Source organism: Anomaloglossus baeobatrachus, unplaced genomic scaffold (assembly GCF_048569485.1).
Source record: "Anomaloglossus baeobatrachus isolate aAnoBae1 unplaced genomic scaffold, aAnoBae1.hap1 Scaffold_317, whole genome shotgun sequence".
Lineage (NCBI taxonomy): Eukaryota > Metazoa > Chordata > Amphibia > Anura > Aromobatidae > Anomaloglossus > Anomaloglossus baeobatrachus.
Genome location: NW_027442570.1, coordinates 35756 through 62500, shown reverse-complemented (window position 1 = coordinate 62500; position 26745 = coordinate 35756). Strand labels below are relative to the sequence as shown.

The following is a 26745-nucleotide window of genomic DNA, read 5'->3' as shown; positions in this document are numbered from 1 at the left end:
TATATATATATACATATATATATATATACTAGAGTGAGAACACTATATGCGTGTGATATATATATTTCTCTATATACTACAGTGATTATATTATGTACAGGATATATATATCCTGCTTTTGCATTGATATAGATATATATATATATATATATATATATATATATAGAGAGAGAGAGAGAGAGAGAGAGAGAGAGCAATGCAAAAGCAGGAGCAGCAGTTAACCTGTTGTGGTGCAAAGTCCTTCCAGTCAGTCTCACCTGATTCCAATAGACAGCAAAAAAAGTGAAGGCAGCACTCATTTAAACTTCAAAGAAAACGCCTTTTAATGGCCCATAGGATGCAGCATAGAAGCAGTACCGTGAAAAAAGTCACTAGTGACTGAAACGTTGCTGCATCCTATGGGCCATTAAATGGCGTTTTCTTTGAAGTTTAAATGAGTGCTGCCTTCACTTTTTTTGCTATATACATATATGACAGTGAGAACACTATAGAGGAGATATATATACACTAAAGTGAGGACATTATATACAGTATATACTGTATATACACTACAGTGAGGATATATATATATATATATATATCCTGTACAGAGTCCTCAGTGTAATATATACATATATATATATATATATATATATATATATATATATATTTACAAATATATAATAAATATAATACAGTGAGGACACTATTTACAGGAGATGCGGGGTTCTTGTAATGTGTGATATTTCCTATATCTCTATAGGGGCACAGGTTGACCTTCATGTGTATACAGCGCTGCGCTTGTATTTATTGTACATATGTTGCACCGCGCTGCATTCCCTAGGTGTGCACTGTATACTGCAGGGTATGTATTCATAGTACAGACAGCAATGTATATACTGAGTGCAGCTGCTGTTTTGGATATTGTGTGTCACGTTGCCGCGGTTCAGACTGTGAGATCAGGACGCGCCAGTCCCGTTTTCCGGCTCGTATGATGGCGTCCTGTCCTTTGCGCTCCTCCCAGTTATTCAGCCCTTAGTGTTCCTTTTGCAGGTTCTATTCTCGCTCATATAATAGTTGAGTCTGGACGGGAGGCAGAGCAGTTAGAGTAGGGAGATGGGAATACACCTTGGCGCGGTGGCTGGGCACCAGGAAATTTGGCCACCTTTATTTGCTAAGTAACTCTATTTTTAAGTAACGATTTTTTTAAAAAAAATAAATCCTGTTTTCTTGGCAGTAGTGCGTATTCATATTCCAATATTCACCATGTACTTTCTTGTTTTTTCTCCTCACCTTTACTTGAGTGAAACATCTATTTTGGATATTATTTATATATATATATATATATGCGATATATGTGCAGCCGGTAAAAAGAATGCGGTATCTGTGATATTGGGCTTTATACATGCCGTGTCGAAGTATCTTGTAGAGATATTGTGTTATTTTCACCATACAGAGTGACTTGTGTGTTAAGAGGGGCCCGTGTGTACAGAGGGGCCCGTCCGTACGGAGGGGCCCGTTTGTACGGAGGGGCCCGTTTGTACGGAGGGGCCCGTGCGTACGGAGGGGCCCGTGTGTACGGAGGGGCCCGTGTGTACAGAGGGGCCCGTGTGTACAGAGGGGCCCGTGTGTACAGAGGGGCCCGTGCGTACGGAGGGGCCCATGCGTACGGAGGGGCTTGTGCATATGAAGTGGCCCGTGCGTCCAAAGGGGCCCATGCGTGCGGAGTGGCCCATGCATTAGGAGGGGCACGTGCATATGGAGTTACTTGTGCAGAGTGGACCATGCATACGGAAGGTCCTGTGCGTGCGGAGGGTCCCGTACGTGATGAGAGCCCCATGTGTACGGAGTATCCCATGCATGCGGAGGGGCCGCCCGTGCATGGGGAGTAATTTATGTGCAGTGTCTATTTGTAGTCTATGCTGATATAGTTATATATATATATATACTGTACATACAGTAAAGACCAAAAGTTTGGACACACCTTTTCATTCAAAGAGATTTCTTTATTTTCATGACTCTGAAAATTATAGATTCACATTGAAGGTATCAAAACTATGAATTATCACATGTGGAATGAAATACTTAACAAACAAAAAGTGTGAAACAACTGAAAATAAAATATGTCTTATATTGTAGGCTCTTCAAAGTAGCCACCTTTTGCTTTGATTTCTGCTTTGCACACTCTTGGCATTCTCTTGATGAGCTTCAAGATGTAGTCACCGGAAATGGTCTTCCAACAGTCTTGAAGCAGTTCCCAGAGATGCTTAGCACTTGTTGGCCCTTTTGCCTTCACTCTGCGGTCCAGCTCCCCCCAAACCATCTCGATTGGGTTCAGGTCTGGTGACTGTGGAGGCCAGGTCATCTGGTGTAGTATTCTATCACTCCCCTTCTTAGTCAGATAGCCCTTACACAGCCTGGAGGAGTGTTTGGGGTCAATGTCCTGTTGAAAAATAAATGATGGTCCAACTAACCGGATGGAATAGCACGCCGCTGCAAGATGCTGTGGTGGCCATGCTGGTTCTGTATGCCTTCAATTGTGAATAAATCCCCAACAGTGTCACCAGCAAAGCACCCCCACACCATCACACCTCCTCCACCATGCTTCACGGTGGGAACCAGCCATGTAGAGTCCATCCGTTCACCTTTTCTACAAAGACACGGTGGTTGGATCCAAAGATCTCAAATTTGGACTCATCCGACCAAAGCACAGATTTCCACTGGTCTAATGTCCAGTCCTTGTGTTCTTTACCCAAACAAGTCTCTTCTGCTTGTTGCCTGTCCTTAGCAGTGGATTCCTAGCAGCTATTTTACCATGAAGGCTGCTGCACAAAGTCTCCTCTTAACAGTTCTAGAGACGAGAAGGTGTGTCCTGTATATATATATATATATATATATATATATATATATAATATATATAAAGCTGAATGTGTGTGTGTGTGTGTATGTCCAGGATTGGCATCTGCACCGTCGCAGCTACAGCCACAAAATTTTGCACACTCACACTTCTGGACCCCAGGATTGGCATCTGCACCGTCGCAGCTACAGCCACAAAATTTTGCACACTCACACTTCTGGACCCTGAGAGCGTCATAAGCTATGTTTTGAGGGGAAATTTTAACCCCGCTCTTTACAGTTATTCACCAAAAAACCTACCTCCATAAAGCAAATGGAGCTGGGAGCCACAGTGCAGCCAGAACTTCAGAAGAATGCGCAGCCACGCCCTTATATGGAAAGTTGGGGTGTCACAATGCAGCCAGGGAAAGAGACAGACACAGACAGGGAAAGAGGCAGACACAGACAGGGTAAGAGACAGACATAGACAGGGTAAGAGACAGACACAAAGAGACAGACAGACAAAGAGACAGACTGACAGGGAAAGAGATAAACAGGGAAAGAGAGAGAAAGAGAGGGAAAGAGACAGACAGGGAAAGAGACAGATAGGGAAAGTGACAGAGATAGATAGACAGACAGGGAAAGAGATTGAGACAGTCAGAGACAGACAGACAAAGAGATAGAGAGAGATATATATAGAGGGGGAGACAGAGAGAGAATGGGAGAGAAACAGAGAGACAGTTACTATCCCGGGCAGCGGATATTGTGTGCAGAATACATTTTTGTTAATACATTCTATTTTGTTCACAACAGTTATTAACCCGGGCGAAGCCGGATAGTACAGCTAGTATATATATATATGTATATAGTGCAGCGTATGTTGGAGGTGGTGGGGGGATGTTGAGTGCATGTGTGTGTGGTACTATACATAGTATAGATTTAGTGCACGCTGTATAGGGGCCGATCAGCACAGTACCTGCTCTAACCCATATCCAGCTCTGTGTTATTTCTAGGCCGCTGTACACACTTGCTGTGAGTATACAGGACAGCGCACACCACGGGTTTGCACCGCTCTGCTTCATTATGTGCTGTATATACTGTGTGTGGGTGGGAGTCGCTGAGGTTGGGGGTCTCGGGCTGGAGTTTCGCTGCTTAGTTTGCTCCCTGCTTTCTCCACAGGTAATGACACAAGTGCGGAGAGTTTCTTATTACACAATGCTCTGGCCCGGAAACCTAAGCGGATCCGAACCGCCTTCTCCCCATCCCAGTTACTGCGGCTGGAGCACGCCTTCGAGAAGAATCACTACGTAGTGGGCGCAGAGAGAAAGCAGCTGGCGCACAGCCTGAGCCTCACCGAGACACAGGTACCGTCTCCCGAGCCTCCCCAAGACACTGATACCGACTCTCGAGCCTCCCCGAGACAATGATTTCAACCCCGAGCCTCCCTAAGACACAGATTCCATCCCTCGAGCCTCACCGAGACACAGGTACAATCCCCCGAGCCTCCTCAAGACACAGGTACCATCCCCAAGCCTACTCAAGACACTAGTACTGTCCCCAAGCCTCCTCAAGACACTGGTACTATCTCCCGAAGCTCCCCGAGACACTAGTACCATCCCCTGAGCCTCCCCAAGACACAGGAACCGTCCCTAGAGCTTCCCTAAGATACTTGTACTGATCCCGAGGCTCCCCAAGACACTAATACCGATCCTGAGCCTCCCCTAGATACTGACTCCGAAACTCCCCTGGATCTGGGCATATGGCCGGGTCTGGGTCTAGGCACATGGCCGGGTCTGGGCTCATGGCCGGGTTTGGGCGCATGGCCGGGTCTGGGCACATGGCCGTGTCTGGGTCTGAGCACATGGCCTGGTCTGGATCTTGGCACATGGCCGGGTCTGGATCTGGGTACATGGCCGCGTCTGGATCTGGGCACATGGCCGGGTCTGGGTCTGGGTGCATGGCCAGGTCTGGGTCTGGGCGCATGGCCGGGTCTAGGTTTGGGCACATGGCCGGGTCTAGGTCTGGGCGCATGGCCGGGTCTAGGTCTGGGCGCATGGCCGGGTCTAGGTCTGGGCACATGGTCGGGTCTAGGTTTGGGCGCATGGACGGGTCTGGGTCTGGGGACATGACCGGCTTGGGTCTGGGGACATGGCCGGGTCTGGGTCTGTGCGCATGGCCGGGTCTGGGTCTGGGCGCATGGCCGGGTCTAGGTTTGGGCGCATGGATGGGTCTGGGTCTGGGGACATGGCCGGGTCTAGGTCTGGGCGCATGGCCGGGTCTGGGGACATGGCCGGGTCTGGGTTTGGGCGCATGGCCGAGTCTGGATCTGGGCACATGACCTGGTCTGGGTCTGGGCGCATGGCCGGGTCTAGGTTTGGGCACATGGCCGGGTCTGGGCGCATGGCCGGGTCTAGGTCTGGTCGCATGGCCGGGTCTAGGTCTGGGGACATGGTTGGGTCTGGGTTTGGGCGCATGGCCGGGTCTGGGTCTGTGCGCATGGTCGGGTCTAGGTCTGGGCACATGGCCGGGTCTAGGTCTAGGCACATGGCCGGGTCTAGGTTTGGGCGCATGGACGGGTCTGGGTCTGGGGACATGACCGAGTCTGGGTCTGGGGACATGGCCGGGTCTGGGTTTGGGCGCATGGCCGGGTCTGGGTCTGTGCGCATGGCCGGGTCTAGGTCTGGGCACATGGCCGGGTCTAGGTTTGGGCGCATGGATGGGTCTGGGTATGGGGACATGGCCGGGTCTGGGTTTGGGCGCATGGCCGAGTCTGGGTCTGTGCGCATGTCGGGTCTAGGTCTGGGCACATGGCCGGGTCTAGGTTTGGGCGCATGGCCGAGTCTGGGTCTGTGCGCATGGCCGGGACTGGGTCTGGGCGTAAGGCCGGGTCTGGGTCTGGGCACATGGCCGAGTCTGGGTTTGGGGACATGGACGGGTCTAGGTCTGGGGACATGGCCGGGTCTGGGTTTGGGTGCATGGCTGAGTCTGGGTCTGTGCGCATAGCCGGGTCTAGGTCTGGGCGCATGGCCGGGTCTTGGGACATGGCCGGGGTCTGGGTTTGGGCGCATGGCCGAGTCTGGATCTGGGCACATGGCCTGGTCTGGGTCTGAGCGCATGGCCGGGTCTAGGTTTGGGCACATGGCCGGGTGTGGGTCTGGGCGCATGGCCGGGTCTAGGTCTGGTCGCATGGCCGGGTCTAGGTCTGGGCACATGGCCGGATCTGGGTTTGGGCACATGGCTGGGTCTGGGCGCATGGCCGGGTCTAGGTCTGAGCGCATGGCCGGATCTGGGTCTGGGCACATGGCCGGGTTTGGGTCTGTGCACATGGCTGGTCTAGGTCTGGGCACATGGCCGGGTCTAGGTCTAGGCACATGGCTGGGTCTAGGTTTGGGCGCATGGCCAGGTCTGGGCCTGGGGACATGCCGGGTCTAGGTCTGGGCACATGGTCGGATCTGGGTCTGGGTAAATGGACGGGTCTGGGTTTGGGCGCATGGCCGGGTCTGGGTCTGGGCACATGGCCGGGTCTAGGTTTGGGCGCATGGCCGGGTCTAGGTTTGGGCGCATGGCCGGGTCTGGGTCTGTGCACATGGCCGGGTCTAGGTCTAGGCACATGGCCGGGTCTAGGTTTGGGCACATGGCCGGGTCTGGGTCTGGGGACATGGCCGGGTCTGGGTTTGGGCGCATGGCCGAGTCTGGGTCTGTGCGCACGCCGGGTCTGGGACTGGGGACATGACCGAGTCTGGGTTTGGGGACATGGACGGGTCTAGGTCTGGGGACATGACCGGCTTGGGTCTGGGGACATGGCCGGGTCTGTGCGCATGGCCGGGTCAGGGTCTGGGCGCATGGCCGGGTCTAGGTTTGGGCGCATGGCCGGGTCTGGGACTGTGCGCATGGCCGGGTCTGGGTCTTCGCGCATGGTCGGGTCTAGGTTTGGGCGCATGGCCAGGTCTGGGTCTGGGGACATGGCCGGGTCTGGGTTTGAGCGCATGGCCGAGTCTGGGTCTGTGTGCATAGCCGGGTCTAGGTCTGGGGACATGGCCAGGTCTGGGTCTGTTTGCATAGCCGGGTCTAGGTCTGGGCGCATGGCCGGGTCTGGGTCTGGGCACATGGCGGGTCTAGGTTTGGGCTCATGGCCGCGTCTAGGTCTGGGCGCATGGTCGGGTCTAGGTCTGGGCGCATGGTCGGGTCTAGGTCTGGGCTTATGGTCGCGTCTAGGTCTAGACAAATGGCCGGGTCTCATAACCTGGTACAGTTTCCCGACATTTCCAGAGCCCCTTTCAGGTCGGTGTCCCCCCATATGTGGGCTCGTTACTCCTGGCAGGCGCAGTCTCGGCGCACGTTGCCTTCCTGGCGCTGACTGTTAATCTTCATTGTCGGAGCTGCTAATTGCGGTAATGAGTTGACTTTGCTGCCGCTCGCGCTCATTGCCGCTATTGTGTGTTGTGATGAACGAGCGCTGACGTCGCTGCCATTATCCTCCTGACGGGCGGCCGCTGCCGTACAGGCTACAAATGATTAGAACAGCAGGAGCCAGAACCGGCCGCGGCCAAGATCAACCAACTTCTTAAAAAGTGGAGTGTGTGAACGGTGGTGCGGGGGGCACAGCGGACTGTGTGGGTGGTGCGAGGGCCACAACGGAGTGTGTGGGTGGTGCGAGGGGCACAGCAGAGTGTACGGAGGTGCTGCGAGCACAGTGGAGTGTGCGGTAGTGCAGTGGGCACAGTGGAGTGTGCGGTGGTGTAGTTGGCACAGTGGAATGTGCGGTGGTGCAATGTGTACAGTGGAGTGTGCGGGGGTGCAGTGGGTACAGTGGAGTGTGCGGGGGTGCAGTGGGTATATTGGTTTATATGGGGGTGCAGTGGGCACAGTGGAGTGTGCGGCAGTGCAGTGGGTACAGTGAAGTGTGCGGCAGTGCAGTGGGTACAGTGGAGTATGCGGCAGTGCAATAGGCACAGTGGAGTGTGCGGCGGTGCAGTGGGCACAGTGGAGTGTGCTGGGGTGCAGTGGGTACAGTGGAGTGTGCGGAGGTGTAGTGGGTACAGTGGAGTGTGCGGGGATGCAGTGAGCACAGTGGAATGTGCGTGGGTGCAGTGGTTACCGTGAAGTGTGAGGTTGTGCAGTGGGCACAGTGGAGTGTGTGAGGGTGCAGTGGGCACAGTGTAGTGTGCGGGGGTGCAGTGGGCACAGTGGAGTGTGCGGTGGTGCAGTGGGCACAGTGGAGTGTGCAGTGGTGCAGTGGACAAAGTGGAGTGTGCGGCCGTGTAGTGGGTACAGTGGAGTGTGCGGGGGTGCAGTGTGTACAGTGGTTTATGTGGGGGTGCAGTGGGCACAGTGGAGTGTGCGGCGGTGCAGTGGGTACAGGGGAGTGTGCGGGGGTGCAGTGGGTACAGTGGAGTATGCGGCGGTGCACTAGGCACAGTGGAGTGTGCAGTGGTGCAGTGGGTACAGTGGAGTGTGTGGCGGTGCAGTGGGCACAGTGGAGTGTGTGAGCACGCTGTGGGCACAGAAGAGTGTGCGTGGGTGCAGTGGGTATAGTGAAGTGTGAGGTTGTGCATTGGGCACAGAGGAGTGTGCGGTGGTGCAGTGGGCACAGCGGAGTGTGCGGCGGTGCTGTGGGCACAGTGGAGTCTGCTTTGGTGCAGTGGGTACAGTGGAGTGTGCGGGGGTGCAGTGGGTACAGTGGAGTGTGCTGGGGTGCAGTGGGTACAGTGGAGTGTGCGGGATGCAGTGAGCACAATGGAGCGTGCGTGGGTGCAGTCGGTACAGTGGAGTGTGAGGTGGTGCAGTGGGCACAGTGGAGTGTGCAGTGGTGCAGTGGGCACAGTGGCATGTGCGAGGGTGCAGTGAGCACAGTAGAGTGTGCGCTGGTGCAGTGGGTACAGTGGAGTGTGCGGCGGTGCAGTGGGTACAGTGGAGTGTGCGGGAGTGCAGTGGGCACAGTAGAGTGTGCGGCGGTGCAGTGCGTACAGGGGAGTGTGCGGCAGTGAATGGGGCACAGTGGAGTGTGCGGCAGTGCAGTGGGTATAGGGGAGTGTGCGGCAGTGCAGGGGGCACAGTGGAGTGTGCGGCGGTGCAGTGGGCACAGTGGAGTGTGCGGCGGTGCAGTGGGTACAGTGGAGTGTGTGGGAGTACTGTGGGCACAGTGGAGTGTGCGGCGGTGCAATGGGAACAGTGGAGTGTGCGGCGGTGCAGTGGGTAAAATGAAGTGTGTGGAGGTGCAGTGGGCACAGTGGAGTGTGCAGTGGTGCAGTGGAGTGTGCAGCAGTGCAGTGGGTAAAGTGGAGTGTGTGGAGCTGCAGTGGGCACAGTGGAGTTTGCAGTGGTGCGTGCGGCGGTGCAGTGGTACAGTTGAGTGTGCAGCGGTGCAGTGGGTACAGTGGAGTGTGTGGTGGTACAGTGGGCACAGTGGACTTTGTGGGGGTGTAGTGGGCACATTGAAGTGTGTGGTGGTGCAGTGGGCACAGTAGAGTGTGCGGCGGTGCAGTGGGTACAGTGGAGTGTGTGGGAGTGCAGTGGGCACAGTGGAGTGTGCGGCGGTGCAATGGGAACAGTGGAGTGTGCGGTGGTGCAGTGGGTAAAGTGAAGTGTGTGGAGGTGCAGTGGGCACAGTGGAGTGTGCAGTGGTGCAGTGGAGTGTGCAGCAGTGCAGTGGGTAAAGTGGAGTGTGTGGAGCTGCAGTGGGCACAGTGGAGTGTGCAGTCGTGCAGTGGAGTGTGTGGGGGTGCAGTGGGTACAGTGGAGTGTGCAGCGGTGCAGTGGGTACAGTGGAGCATGTGGGGGTGCAATGGACACAGTGGAGTGTGTGGAAGTGCAGTGAGCACAGTGGAGTGTGTGGGGGTGCAGTGGGTACAGTGGAATGTGTGGGGGTGCAGTGGGTACAGTGGAATGTGTGGGGGTGCAGTGGGTACATTGGAGCATGTGGGGGTGCAGTGGACCAGTGTAGTAGTGCGTCCCAGGATGATGAGGGTAGTAGTGCGGCCCTGGATGATGAGGGTAGTAGTACAGCCCTTCATGATAAGGGTAGTAGTGCAGCCCAGGATGATGAGGGTAGTAGTGCAGCCCAGGATGATGAGGGTAGTAGTGCGGCCCGGGATGATGAGGGTAGTAGTGCGGCCCTGGATGATGAGGGTAGTAGTGCGGCCCTGGATGATGAGGGTAGTAGTGCGGCCCTGGATGATGAGGGTAGTAGTGCAGCCCAGGATGATGAGGGTAGTAGTGCGGCCCGGGATGATGAGGGTAGTAGTGCGGCCCTGGATGATGAGGGTAGTAGTGCGGCCCGGGATGATGAGGGTAGTAGTGCGGCCCTGGATGATGAGGGTAGTAGTGTGACCCTGGATGATGAGGGTAGTAGTGTGGCCCTGGATGATGAGGGTAGTAGTGTGGCCCTGGATGATGAGGGTAGTAGTGTGGCCCTGGATGATGAGGATAGTAGTGCGGCCCTGGATGATGAGGGTAGTAGTGCGGCCCTGGATGATGAGGATAGTAGTGCGGCCCTGTATGATGAGGGTAGTAGTGCGGCCCGGGATGATGAGGGTAGTAGTGCGGCCCTGGATGATGAGGGTAGTAGTGTGGCCCTGGATGATGAGGGTAGTAGTGGGGCCCTGGATGATGAGGGTAGTAGTGTGGCCCTGGATGATGAGGGTAGTAGTGCGGCCCTGGATGATAAGGGTAGTAGTGCGGCCCTGGATGATGAGGGTAGTAGTGCGGCCCTGGATGATGAGGGTAGTAGTGCAGCCGCCCTGGATGATGAAGGTAGTAGTGCGGCCCTGGATGATGAGGGTAGTAGTGCGGCCCTGGATGATAAGGGTAGTAGTGCGGCCCTGGATGATGAAGGTAGTAGTGCGGCCCTGGATGATGAGGGTAGTAGTGCGGCCCTGGATGATGAGGGTAGTAGTGCGGCCCGGGATGATGAGGGTAGTAGTGCGGCCCTGGATGATGAGGGTAGTAGTGTGGCCCTGGATGATGAGGGTAGTAGTGTGGCCCTGGATGATGAGGGTAGTAGTGCGGCCCTGGATGATAAGGGTAGTAGTGCGGCCCTGGATGATGAAGGTAGTAGTGCAGCCCTGGATGATGAGGATAGTAGTGCGGCCCTGGATGATGAAGGTAGTAGTGCGGCCCGGGATGATGAGGGTAGTAGTGCGGCCCTGGATGATGAAGGAAGTAGTGCGGCCCTGGATGGTGGGGGTAGTGCAGCCCTGGATGATGAGGGAAGTAGTGCAGCCCAGGATGATGAGGGTAGTGCAGCCCTGGATGATGAGGGTAGTAGTGCAGCCCAGGATGATGAGGGTAATAGTGCAGCCCAGGATGATGAGGGTAGTAGTGCGGACCGGGATGAGGGTAATAGTGCGGCCCTGGATGATGAAGGTAGTAGTGCGGCCCGGGATGATGAGGGTAGTAGTGCGGCCCTGGATGATGAAGGAAGTAGTGCGGCCCTGGATGGTGAGGGTAGTGCAGCCCTGGATGATGAGGGTAGTAGTGCAGCCCAGGATGATGAGGGTAATAGTGCAGCCCAGGATGATGAGGGTAGTAGTGCGGACCGGGATGAGGGTAATAGTGCGGCCCTGGATGATGAAGGTAGTAGTGCGGCCCTGGATGATGAGGGTAGTAGTGCGGCCTTGGATGATGAGGGTACTAGTGTGGCCCTGGATGATGAGGGTAGTAGTGCGGACCGGGATGATGAGGGTAGTAGTGCGGCCTTGGATGATGAGGGTAGTAGTGCGGCCCTAGTTGATGAGGATAGTAGTGCGGCCCGGGATGATGAGGGTAGTAGTGCGGCCCTGGATGATGAGGGTAGTAGTGCGGCCCTAGTTGATGAGGATAGTAGTGCGGCCCGGGATGATGAGGGTAGTAGTGCGGACCGGGATGATGAGGGTAGTAGTGTGGCCCTGGATGATGAGGGTAGTAGTGCGGCCCGGGATGATGAGGGTGGTAGTGTGGCCCTGGATGATGAGGGTAGTAGTGCAGCCTTGGATGATGAGGATAGTAGTGTGGCCCTGGATGATGAGGGTAGTAGTGCAGCCTTGGATGATGAGGATAGTAGTGTGGCCCTGGATGATGAGGGTAGTAGTGCGGCCCTGGATGATGAGGGTAGTAGTGTGGCCCTGGATGATGAGGGTAGTAGTGCAGCCTTGGATGATGAGGGTAGTAGTGCGGCCCTGGATGATGAGGGTAGTAGTGCAGCCTTGGATGATGAGGATAGTAGTGTGGCCCTGGATGATGAGGGTAGTAGTGCGGCCCTGGATGATAAGGATAGTAGTGTGGCCCTGGATGATGAGGATAGTAGTGCGGCCCGGGATGATGAGGGTAGTAGTGCGGCCCTTCATGATGAGAGTAGTAGTGCGGTCTTGGATGATGAGGATAGTAGTGTGGCCCTGGATGATGAGGGTAGTAGTGCGGCCCTGGATGATGAGGATAGTAGTGTGGCCCTGGATGATGAGGGTAGTAGTGCGGCCCGGGATGATGAGGGTAGTAGTGCGGCCCTTCATGATGAGAGTAGTAGTGCGGTCTTGGATGATGAGGGTAGTAGTGCGGCCCTGGATGATGAGGGTAGTAGTGCGGCCCTGGATAATCAGATGAGGGTAGTAGTGCGACCTTAGATGATGAGGGTGGTAGTGCGACCTTGGATGATGAGGATAGTAGTATAATAGTATAATATAGTAGTAGTATATAGTATAACATATATTACAGGAGGTCAGTATAGCGCTGTATATAATATTTTACAGGAGGTCAGTACAGTGCTGTATATAATATATTACAGGAGGTCAGTATAGTGCTGTATATAATATATATTACAGGAGGTCAGTATAGCGCTGTAAATAATTTAATATAGGAGGTCAGTATAGTGCTGTATATAATATATATTACAGGAGGTCAGTATAGTGCTCTACATAATATATATTACAGGAGGTCTGTATAGTGCTGTATATAATTTATTATAGGAGGTCAGTAAAAAGCTGCATATAATATATATTACAGGAGATCAGTATAGCGCTGTATATAATATATATTACAGGAGGTCAGTATAGTGCTGTATATAATATATATTGCAGGAGGTCAGTATAGGGCTGTATATAATATATTACAGGAGGTCAGTATAGCGCTGTATATAATATATATTACAGGATGTCAGTATAGTGCTGTATATAATATATTACAGGAGGTCAGTATAGTGCTTTATATAATATATTACAGGAGGTCAGTATAGCGCTGTATATAATATATTACAGGAGGTCAGTATAGTGCTGTATATAATATATATTACAGGAGGTCAGTATAGCGCTGTATATAATATATTACAGGAGGTCAGTATAGCGCTGTATATAATATATTACAGGAGGTCAGTATAGTGCTGTATATAATTTATTATAGGAGGTCAGTATAGTGCTGCATATAATATATATTACAGGAGGTCAGTATAGTGCTGTATATAATTTATTATAGGAGGTCAGTATAGCGCTGTATATAATATATATTACAGGAGGTCAGTATAGTGCTGTTTATAATTTATTATAGGAGGTCAGTATAGTGCTGTATATAATATTTATTACAGAAGGTCAGTATAGCGCTGTATATATTATATATCACAGGAGGTCAGTATAGCGCTGTATATAATTGTATTACTGTCCAAATATTTCTGGACCTAACTGTATTACAAGAGGTCAGTATGGCGCTGTATATAATTTAGTATAGGAGGTCAGTATAGTGCTGTATATAATATATATTACAGGAGGTCAGTATAGTGCTGTATATAATTTATTATATGAGGTCAGTATAGTGCTGTATATAATATATATATATTACAGGAGGTCAGTATAGCGCTGTATATAATTTATTATAGGAGGTCAGTATAGTGCTGTATATAATATATTACAGGAGGTCAGTATAGCGCTGTATATAATATATATTACAGGAGGTCACTATAGCGCTGTATATAATATATTACAGGAGGTCAGTATAGAGCTGTATATAATTTATTATAGGAGGTCAGTATAGTGCTGTATATAATATATATTACAGGATGTCATTATAGTGCTGTATATAATATATTACAGGAGGTCAGTATAGTGCTGTATATAATATATATTACAGGAGGTCAGTATACTACTGTATATAATATATTACAGGATGTCAGTATAGCGCTGTATATAATATATCACAGGAGGTCAGTATAGCGCTGTATATAATATATATTACAGGAGTTCAGTATAGTGCTGTATATAATATATTATAGGAGGTCAGTATAGCGCTGTATATAATATATATTACAGGAGGTCAGTATAGCGCTGTATATAATATATTATAGGAGATCAGTATAGTGCTGCATATAATATATTACAGGAGGTCAGTATAGCGCTGTATATAATATATATTACAGGAGGTCAGTATAGTGCTGTTTATAATTTATTATAGGAGGTCAGTATAGTGCTGTATATAATATATATTACAGTAGGTCAGTATATCGCTGTATATAATATATATTACAGAAGGTCAGTATAGCGCTGTATATAATATATATTACAGGAGGTCAGTATAGTGCTGTATATAATATATATTACAGGAGGTCAGTATAGCGCTGTATATAATATATATTACAGAAGGTCAGTATAGTGCTGTATATATTATATATCACAGGAGGTCAGTATAGCGCTGAATATAATAAATATTACAGGAGGTCAGTATAGCGCTGTATATAATATATATTACAGGAGGTCAGTATAGCGCTGTATATATTATATATCACAGGAGGTCAGTATAATGCTGTATATAATATATATTACAGGAGGTCAGTATAGCGCTGTATATAATATATATTACAGGAGGTCAGTATAGTGCTGTATATATTATATATCACAGGAGGTCAGTATAGCGCTGTATATAATATATATTACAGGAGGTCAGTATAGTGCTGTATATAATATATTATAGGAGGTCAGTATAGCGCTGTATATAATATATTACAGGAGATCAGTATAGCGCTGTATATAATATATATTACAGGAGGTCAGTATAGTGCTGTATATAATATATATTACAGGAGGTCAGTATAGCGCTGTATATAATATATATTACAGGAGGTCAGTATAGCGCTGTATATAATATATTACAGGAGGTCAGTATAGCGCTGTATATAATATATTACAGGAGATCAGTATAGCGCTGTATAAAATATATTACAGGAGGTCAGTATAGCGCTGCATATAATACATATTACAGGAGGTCAGTATAGTGCTGTATATAATATATTACAGGAGGTTAGTATAGCGCTGTATATAATATATATTACAGGAGGTCAGTATAGCGCTGTATATAATATATTACAGGAGATCAGTATAGCGCTGTATATAATTTATTACAGGAGGTCAGTATAATGCTGTATATAATATATATTACAGGAGGTCAGTATAGCGCTGTATATAATATATATTACAGAAGGTCAGTATAGCGCTGTATATATTATATATCACATGAGGTCAGTATAGCGCTGTATATATTATATATTACAGGAGGTCAGTATAGCGCTGTATATAATATATATTACAGGAGGTCAGTATAGTGCTGTATATAATATATATTACAGGAAGTCAGTATAGCGCTGTATATAATATATATTACAGAAGGTCAGTATAGTGCTGTATATATTATATATCACAGGAGGTCAGTATAGCGCTGAATATAATATATATTACAGGAGGTCAGTATAGTGCTGTATATAATATATTACAGGAGGTCAGTATAGTGCTGTATATAATATATATTACAGGAGGTCAGTATAGCGCTGTATATAATATATATATTACAGGAGGTCAGTATAGTGCTATATATAATATATTATAGGAGGTCAGTATAGCGCTGTATATAATATATTACAGGAGATCAGTATAGCGCTGTATATAATATATTACAAGAGGTCAGTATAGCGCTGCATATAATACATATTACAGGAGGTCAGTATAGTGCTGTATATAATATATTACAGGAGGTTAGTATAGCGCTGTATATAATATATATTACAGGAGGTCAGTATAGCGCTGTATATAATATATATTACAGGAGATCAGTATAGCGCTGTATATAATTTATTACAGGAGGTCAGTATAGCGCTGCATATAATATATATTACAGGAGGTCAGTATAGTGCTGTATATAATATATTACAGTAGGTCAGTATAGCGCTGTATATAATATATATTACAGGAGATCAGTATAGTGCTGTATATAATATATTACAGTAGGTCAGTATAGCGCTGTATATAATATATATTACAGGAGGTCAGTATAGCGCTGTATATAATATATATTACAGGAGGTCAGTATAGTGCTGTATATAATATATTACAGGAGGTCAGTATAATGCTGTATATAATATATATTACAGGAGGTCAGTATAGCGCTGTATATAATATATATTACAGAAGGTCAGTATAGCACTGTATATATTATATATCACATGAAGTCAGTATAGCGCTGTATATATTAAATATTACAGGAGGTCAGTATAGCGCTGTATATAATATATATTACAGGAGGTCAGTATAGTGCTGTATATAATATATATTACAGGAAGTCAGTATAGCGCTGTATATAATATATATTACAGAAGGTCAGTATAGTGCTGTATATATTATATATCACAGGAGGTCAGTATAGCGCTGAATATAATATATATTACAGGAGGTTAGTATAGTGCTGTATATAATATATTACAGGAGGTCAGTATAATGCTGTATATAATATATATTACAGGAGGTCAGTATAGCGCTGTATATAATATATATTACAGAAGGTCAGTATAGCGCTGTATATATTATATATCACAGGAGGTCAGTATAATGCTGTATATAATATATTATAGGAGGTCAGTATAGTGCTGTATATAATATATATTACAGGAGGTCAGTATAGTGCTGTATATAATATATTACAGGAGGTCAGTATAGTGCTGTATATAATATATATTACAGGAGGTCAGTATAGCGCTCTATTTAATATATTACAGGAGGTCGGTATAGCTCTGTATATATTATATATCACAGGAGGTCAGTATAGTGCTGTATATATTATATATTACAGGAGGTCAGTATAGTGCTGTATATATTATATATCACAGGAGGTCAGTATAGTGCTGTATATATTATATATTACAGGAGGTCAGTATAGTGCTGTATATATTATATATCACAGGAGGTCAGTACAGCGCTGTATATATTATATATCACAGGAGGTCAGTATAGTGCTGTGTATATTATATATTACAGGAGGTCAGTATAGCGCTGTATATAATATATTACAGGAGGTCAGTATAGTGCTGTATATAATATATATTACAGGAGGTCAGTATAGTGCTGTATATAATATATATTACAGGAGGTCAGTATAGTGCTGTATATAATATATATTACAGGAGGTCAGTATAGTGCTGTATATATTATATATCACAGGAGGTCAGTTTAGTGCTGTATATAATATATATTACAGGAGGTCAGTATAGTGCTGTATATAATATATATTACAAGAGGTCAGTATAGTGCTGTATATAATATATATTACAGGAGGTCAATATAGCTCTGTATATAATATATATTACAGGAGGTCCGCATAGTGCTGTATATATTTTATATCACAGGTCAGTATAGCGCTGTATATAATATATTACAGGAGGTCAGTATAGCGCTGTATATCATATATTACAGGAGGTCAGTATAGCGCTGTATATAATATATATTACAGAAGGTCAGTATAGCGCTGTATATATTATATATCACATGAGGTCAGTATAGCGCTGTATATATTATATATTACAGGAGGTCAGTATAGTGCTGTATATAATATATATTACAGAAGGTCAGTATAGCGCTGTATATATTATATATCACATGAGGTCAGTATAGCGCTGTATATATTATATATTACAGGAGGTCAGTATAGCGCTGTATATAATATATATTACAGGAGGTCAGTATAGTGCTGTATATAATATATATTACAGGAAGTCAGTATAGCGCTGTATATAATATATATTACAGAAGGTCAGTATAGTGCTGTATATATTATATATCACAGGAGGTCAGTATAGCGCTGAATATAATATATATTACAGGAGGTCAGTATAGTGCTGTATAAAATATATTACAGGAGGTCAGTATAGTGCTGTATAAAATATACTACAGGAGGTCAGTATAGTGCTGTATATAATATATATTACAGGAGGTCAGTATAGTGCTGTATATATTATATATCACAGGAGGTCAGTATAGTGCTGTATATAATATATCATAGGAGGTCAGCATAGTGCTGTATATAATATATATTACAGGAGGTCAGTATAGTGCTGTATATAATATATATTACAGGAGGTCAGTATAGTGCTGTATATATTATATATCACAGGAGGTCAGTATAATGCTGTATATAATATATCATAGGAGGTCAGCATAGTGCTGTATATAATATATATTACAGGAGGTCAGTATAGTGCTGTATATAATATATTACAGGAGGTCAGTATAGTGCTGTATATAATATATTACAGGAGGTCAGTATAGCGCTCTATTTAATATATTACAGGAGGTCGGTATAGCACTGTATATATTATATATCACAGGAGGTCAGTATAGTGCTGTATATATTATATATTACAGGAGGTCAGTATAGTGCTGTATATATTATATATCACACGAGGTCAGTATAGTGCTGTATATATTATATATTACAGGAGGTCAGTATAGTGCTGTATATATTATATATCACAGGAGGTCAGTATAGCACTGTATATATTATATATCACAGGAGGTCAGTATAGTGCTGTATATATTATATATTACAGGAGGTCAGTATAGCGCTGTATATAATATATTACAGGAGGTCAGTATAGTGCTGTATATAATATATATTACAGGAGGTCAGTATAGTGCTGTATATAATATATATTACAGGAGGTCAGTATAGTGCTGTATATAATATATATTACAGGAGGTCAGTATAGTGCTGTATATATTATATATCACAGGAGGTCAGTTTAGTGCTGTATATAATATATATTACAGGAGGTCAGTATAGTGCTGTATATAATATATATTACAAGAGGTCAGTATAGTGCTGTATATAATATATATTACAGGAGGTCAATATAGCTCTGTATATAATATATATTACAGGAGGTCCGCATAGTGCTGTATATATTTTATATCACAGGTCAGTATAGCGCTGTATATAATATATTACAGGAGGTCAGTATAGCGCTGTATATAATATATTACAGGAGATCAGTATAGCGCTGTATATAATATATTACAGGAGGTCAGTATAGCGCTGTATATATTACATTACAGTAGGTCAGTATAGTGCTGTATATAATATATATTACAGGAGGTCAGTATAGCGCTGTATATAATGTATATATTACAGGAGGTCAGTATAGCGCTGTATATAATTCTTAATAACACAGTATAAACAATTATAGCAGTTTTTTCATATAGGTGATAATGCAATATGTCGTGATATTGCTCTGTATGACATAACACTGTAACACCAGATATCAGTGATCCATAATAGTGATCGGTGACAGTTCTCTGATCGACCGTTTCCAGCAGATACAATGTTAGCAGGGGGTAGCCGGCAGTGGGGAGCCGGCAGGAGGGACCGGCAGTGGGGAGCCGGCAGGAGGGACCGGCAGGGAGAAGCCGGCAGGAGGGACTGGCAGTGGGGAGCCGGCAGGAGGGACCGGCAGTGGGGAGCCGGCAGGAGGGACCGGCAGGGAGAAGCTAGCAGGAGGGCCGGCAGGGGGGAGCCGGCAGGAGAGCCGACAGGGGGGAGCCGGCAGGAGAGCCGACAGGGGGGAGCCGACAGGAGGGACCGGCAGGGGGGAGCGGGCAGGAGAGGCCGGCAGGGAGAAGCCGGCAGGAGAGCCGACAGGGGGGAGCCGACAGGAGGGACCGGCAGGGGGGAACGGGCAGGAGAGGCCGGCAGGGAGAAGCCGGCAGGAGGGACCGGCAGTAGGGGCCGGCAGGAGGGACCGGCAGTGGGGGCCGGCAGGAGGGACCGGCAGTAGGGGCCGGCAGGAGGGACCGGCAGTGGGGGCCGGCAGGAGGGACCGGCAGTAGGGGCCGGCAGGAGGGACCGGCAGGGGGGAGCGGGCAGGAGAGGCCGGCAGGGAGAAGCCGGCAGGAGAGCCGACAGGGGGGAGCCGACAGGAGGGACCGGCAGGGGGGAACGGGCAGGAGAGGCCGGCAGGGAGAAGCCGGCAGGAGGGACCGGCAGTAGGGGCCGGCAGGAGGGACCGGCAGTGGGGAGCCGGCAGGAGGGACCGGCAGTGGGGGCCGGCAGGAGGGACCGGCAGTAGGGGCCGGCAGGAGGGACCGGCAGTGGGGGCCGGCAGGAGGGACCGGCAGTAGGGGCCGGCAGGAGGGACCGGCAGTAGGGGCCGGCAGGAGGGATCGGCAGTGGGGGCCGGCAGGAGGGGCCCGCGGGGGGAGCCGGCAGGAGGGACCGGCAGTGGGGGCCGGCAGGAGGGACCGGCAGTGGGGGCCGGCAGGAGGGACCGGCAGTAGGGGCCGGCAGGAGGGACCGGCAGTGGGGGCCGGCAGGAGGGACCGGCAGTAGGGGCCGGCAGGAGGGACCGGCAGTAGGGGCCGGCAGGAGGGATCGGCAGTGGGGGCCGGCAGGAGGGGCCCGCGGGGGGAGCCGGCAGGAGGGACCGGCAGTGGGGGCCGGCAGGAGGGACCGGCAGTGGGGGCCGGCAGGAGGGACCGGCAGTAGGGGCCGGCAGGAGGGATCGGCAGTGGGGGCCGGCAGGAGGGACCGGCAGTAGGGGCCGGCAGGAGGGATCGGCAGTGGGGGCCGGCAGGAGGGACCGGCAGTGGGGGCCGGCAGGAGGGACCGGCAGTGGGGGCCGGCAGGAGGGACCGGCAGTAGGGGCCGGCAGGAGGGACCGGCAGTGGGGGCCGGCAGGAGGGACCGGCAGTAGGGGCCGGCAGGAGGGACCGGCAGTAGGGGCCGGCAGGAGGGATCGGCAGTGGGGGCCGGCAGGAGGGATCGGCAGTGGGGGCCGGCAGGAGGGGCCCGCGGGGGGAGCCGGCCGCAGAGCATCTGTTGTTCGCCGATGCCGTCTTGTGCAGACATCGGTTCTCTGATCTGCCCCGATCAGATGTGTGCACGCTCCGATTTGTCGGGAAGCCTCTGGTCACATTGTGCGGATCTCAGGCGTTTTCTTTCCTGGTTGTCCTGTAGTTGCTCTTTTCTCTGGGCAGTTCTTGTTTTTCCTCTAATTCAATCTCGTTCGGCTATTTCTCTCCTTTCTATGCTGGCATTGTAGTGCCGCTTTCTCGGGGAGTTCTTGCTGCGATTTATAGCCGATTCTTAGCCGATGTTCGGGTGGTGATCCAGCAGCCAGGTGCCACTTATAGCCAGGAGTTGTCGGGTTGTTCCATGTCGTGCTATTTGATATTAGTTGTCAGTTGTCGAGTCCTTTTACAGAGTTTAGTGTAAAAAAATCATCAGAGATTTCACCCGTGATGCGATCTCAGTGTGAGGAGCAAAGACGCAGAGGAATGTGAATGTGAATGGTGACAAAGCAGAAAGGGCTATAGGGGATTAATATACTGACCATACCAGGATGGGCAGATACATAGGGGATAATCTACTGAACATACAAGGATGGGCAGATATATAGGGGATAATCTACTGATCGTACAGGGATGGGCAGGTATATACGGGCAGTGATGGGTAGGTATATACGGGCAGTGATGGGTAGGTATATACGGGCAGTGATTTGCAGGTATATACGGGCAGTGATGGGCAGGTATATACGGGCAGTGATGGGCAGGTATATACGGGCAGTGATTTGCTGGTGTATATACGGGCAGTGATGGGCAGGTATATACGGGCAGTGATGGGCAGGTATATACGGGCAGTGATGGGCAGGTATATACGGGCAGTGATGGGCAGGTATATACGGGCAGTGATGGGCAGGTATATACGGGCAGTGATTTGCTGGTGTATATACGGGCAGTGATGGGTAGGTATATACGGGCAGTGATGGGCAGGTATATACGGGCAGTGATTTGCTGGTGTATATACGGGCAGTGATGGGCAGGTATATACGGGCAGTGATGGGCAGGTATATACGGGCAGTGATTTGCTGGTGTATATACGGGCAGTGATGGGTAGGTATATACGGGCAGTGATGGGCAGGTATATACGGGCAGTGATTTGCAGGTATATACGGGCAGTGATTTGCAGGTATATACGGCCAGTGATGGGCAGGTATATACGGGCAGTGATTTACAGGTATATACGGCCAGTGATGGGCAGGTATATACGGGCAGTGATGGGCAGGTATATACGGGCAGTGATGGGTAGGTATATACGGGCAGTGATTTGCAGGTATATACGGGCAGTGATGGACAGGAATATACGGGCAGTGATGGGTAGGTATATACGGGCAGTGATGGGCAGGTATATACGGGCAGTGGCTTGCAGGTATATACGGGCAGTGGTTTGCAAGTATATACAGGCAGTGATGAGTTGGTATATACGGGCAGTGATGGGCAGGTATATACGGGCAGTGATTTGCAGGTATATACGGTCAGTGATGGGAAGGTATATACGGCCAGTGATGGGCAGGTATATACGGGCAGTGATGGGTAGGTATATACGGGCAGTGATGGGTAGGTATATACGGGCAGTGATGGGCAGGTATATACGGGCAGTGATTTACAGGTATATACGGCCAGTGATGGGTAGGTATATACGGGCAGTGATGGGTAGGTATATACGGGCAGTGATGGGTAGGTATATACGGGCAGTGATGGGTAGGTATATACGGGCAGTGATGGGTAGGTATATACGGGTAGTGATGGGTAGGTACATACGGGCAGTGATTTGCTGGTATATACGGGCAGTGATGGGCAGGTATATACGGGCAGTGATGGGCAGGTATATACGGGCAGTGATTTGCTGGTATATACGGGCAGTGATGGGCAGGTATATACGGGCAGTGATTTGCTGGTATATACGGGCAGTGATTTGCTGGTATATAAGGGCAGTGATGGGCAGGTATATACGAGCAGTGATGGGCAGGTATATACGGGCAGTGATGGGTAGGTATATACGGGCAGTGATGGGCAGGTATATACGGGCAGTGATGGGCAGGTATATACGGGCAGTGATGGGCAGGTATATACGGGCAGTGATTTGCTGGTATATACGGGCAGTGATGGGTAGGTATATACGGGCAGTGATGGGCAGGTATATACGGGCAGTGATGGGCAGGTATATATGGGCAGTGATGGGTAGGTATATACGGGCAGTGATGGGTAGGTATATACGGGCAGTGATGGGCTGGTATATACGGGCAGTGATGGGTAGGTATATACGGGCAGTGATGAGCAGGTATATACGGGCAGTGATGGGTAGGTATATACGGGCAGTGATTTGCAGGTATATACAGGCAGTGATGAGTAGGTATATACGGGCAGTGATGGGCAGGTATATACAGGCAGTGATGGGCTGGTATATACGGGCAGTGATGGGCAGGTATATACGGACAGTGATGGGTAGGTATATACGGGCAGTGATTTGCAGGTATATACAGGCAGTGATGAGTAGGTATATACGGGCAGTGATGGGCAGGTATATACGGGCAGTGATGGGTAGGTATATACGGGCAGTGATTTGCAGGTATATACGGGCAGTGATGGGTAGGTATATACGGGCAGTGATTTGCAGGTATATACAGGCAGTGATGGGTAGGTATATACGGGCAGTGATGGGCTGGTATATACGGGCAGTGATGGGTAGGTATATACGGGCAGTGATGGGTAGGTATATACGGGCAGTGATGAGCAGGTATATACGGCAGTGATGGGCAGGTATATACGGGCAGTGATGGGTAGGTATATACGGGCAGTGGCTTGCAGGTATATACGGGCAGTGATGGGTAGGTATATACGGGCAGTGATGGGTAGGTATATATGGGCAGTGATGGGTAGGTATATACGGGCAGTGATTTGCAGGTATATACAGGCAGTGATGGGTAGGTATATACGCGCAGTGATGGGCTGGTATATACGGGCAGTGATGGGCAGGTATATACAGGCAGTGATGGGTAGGTATATACGGGCAGTGATGGGCAGGTATATACGGGCAGTGATGGGTAGGTATATATGGGCAGTGATTTGCAGGTATATACAGGCAGTGATGGGTAGGTATATACGGGCAGTGATGGGCAGGTATATACGGGCAGTGATTTGCAGGTATATACGGGCAGTGACTTGCAGGTATATACGGGCAGTGATGGGTAGGTATATACGGGCAGTGATGGGTAGGTATATACGGGCAGTGATGGGCAGGTATATACGGGCAGTGATTTGCAGGTATATACGGGCAGTGATTTGCAGGTATATACGGGCAGTGATGGGTAGGTATATACGGGCAGTGATGGGCATGTATATACCGGCAGTGATGGGCAGGTATATACGGGCAGTGATTTGCAGGTATATACGGGCAGTGATTTGCAGGTATATACGGGCAGTGATGGGTAGGTATATACGGGCAGTGATGGGCAGGTATATACAGGCAGTGATGGGTAGGTATATACGGGCAGTGACGGGCAGGTATATACGGGCAGTGATTTGCAGGTATATACGGGCAGTGACTTGCAGGTATATACGGGCAGTGATGGGTAGGTATATACGGGCAGTGATGGGTAGGTATATACGGGCAGTGATGGGCAGGTATATACGGGCAGTGATTTGCAGGTATATACGGGCAGTGATTTGCAGGTATATATGGGCAGTGAAGGGTAGGTATATACGGGCAGTGATTTGCAGGTATATACGGGCAGTGATGGGTAGGTATATACGGGAAGTGATTTGCTGGTATATACGGGCAGTGATGGGCAGGTATATACGGGAAGTGATTTGCTGGTATATACGGGCAGTGATTTGCTGGTATATACGGGCAGTGATGGGCAGGTATATACGGGCAGTGATGAGCAGGTATATACGGGCAGTGATGAGCAGGTATATACGGGAAGTGATTTGCTGGTATATACGAGCAGTGATGGGCAGGTATATATGGGCAGTGATGAGCAGGTATATATGGGCAGTGATGGGTAGGTATATACGGGCAGTGATGGGCAGATATATATGGGCAGTGATGGGTAGGTATATACGGGCAGTGATGGGTAGGTATATACGGGCAGTGATTTGCAGGTATATATGGGCAGTGATGGGTAGGTATATACGGGCAGTGATGGGTAGGTATATACGGGCAGTGAATGTGATGGGTAGGTATATACGGGCAGTGATTTGCAGGTATATACAGGCAGTGATGGGTAGGTATACACGGGCAGTGATGGGCAGGTATATACAGGCAGTGATGGGTAGGTATATACGGGCAGTGATGGGTAGGCATATACGGGCAGTGATTTGCAGGTATATACAGGCAGTGATGGGTAGGTATACACGGGCAGTGATGGGCAGGTATATACGGGCAGTGATGGGTAGGTATATACGGGCAGTGATGGGCAGGTATATACGGGCAGTGATGGGCAGGTATATACGGGCAGTGATGGGTAGGTATATACGGGCAGTGATGGGTAGGTATATACTGGCAGTGGCTTGCAGGTATATACGGGCAGTGATGGGCAGGTATTTACGGGCAGTGATGGGTAGGTATATACGGGCAGTGATGGGTAGGTATATACGGGCAGTGGCTTGCAGGTATATACGGGCAGTGATGGGCAGGTATATAGGAGATTATTGGTCTCATATACACTGGTATACATACTCCTGCTTCTGGTCCGTATACAGGGCCGTGTCTTGTCCGTCGGGTGCGTTTAGCGCGGGTTTATGTACTTTGCGGTAATTTTGCGTTTTTTTTGTCGCAGGTAAAAGTTTGGTTCCAGAATCGGAGAACGAAGTTTAAAAGGCAAAAGTTGGAGGAAGAAGGTTCCGACTCCTCCCAGAAGAAGAAGGGGACCCATCACATTAACCGCTGGAGGATCGCCACCAAGCAGGCCAGCCCCGAGGAGATCGACGTCACATCGGACGATTAACAGAATTGGCACTTTTCCTGGACACTTTTGTACACGGCGCGGACAGCTCGGCCCGGCCCGGATTATCCTGTGGGAGACGCGGATGGAGGCAGAGCAGCCTCGGATATTGGAGAGTGGACGATCCCCTCCGACATTGCACCGGAAGAGACGCGGAAAGACGCAGCGACTATCGGATTGTACAGACGTCTGTGTGTTGTGGTGACTTGTAGGATTCTCTATACTTCCGAGAAGTATGATGACTGTCAAGATTGTCAATAAAGAGTTCTTATTATCCAGATCGCTAAGTCACCGATGTGTGCGGCCGACCTGTATCTGATCCGATATTTGCACCAATGTGTGCGGCCGGCCTGTATCTGATCCAATATTTGCACCAATATGTGCGGCCGACCTGTATCTGATCCAATATTTGCACCAATATGTGCGGCCGACCTGTATCTGATCCGATATTTGCACCAATGTGTGTGGCCGACCTGTATGTGATCCGATATTTGCACCGATGTGAGCGGCCGACCTGTATCTGATCCGATATTTGCACCAATGTGTGCGGCCGAGCTGTGTCTGCTCAATTGTTTGCACCGATGTGCGCTGCCGACCTGTGTCTGCTCTGATGTTTGCAGCAATGTGTGTGGCCGACCTGTGTCTGCCCCGATGTTTGCACCAATGTGTGCGGAAGTCCTGTGTCTGCTCCGATGTTTGCACCAATGTGTGCGGCCGACCTGTCTGCTCTGATGTTTCCACCAATGTGAGCGGCCGACCTGTGTCTGCTCTGATGTTTGCATTAATGTGCGCGGCCGACCTGTGTCTGCTCCGATTTTTGCACCAATGTGAGCGGCCGACCTGTGTCTGCCCCGATGTTTGCACCAATGTGTGCGGCC

At 49.1% G+C, this 26745-nt stretch overlaps 1 protein-coding gene across 1 annotated transcript in view; it reads left to right on the top strand.

The window, feature by feature from the left end:
- The window catches only part of EMX2 (empty spiracles homeobox 2), a 46737-nt gene extending 20590 nt beyond the window's left edge, over positions 1-26147 (top strand). The window contains exons 2-3 of the mRNA XM_075332387.1: positions 3994-4178; positions 25703-26147. Coding sequence (XP_075188502.1) covers positions 3994-4178; positions 25703-25870 — 353 coding nt within the window. The 3' untranslated portion in view covers positions 25871-26147. The remainder of the gene's footprint in view (positions 1-3993; positions 4179-25702) is intronic.
- The last annotated feature ends 598 nt before the right edge of the window (positions 26148-26745 follow it).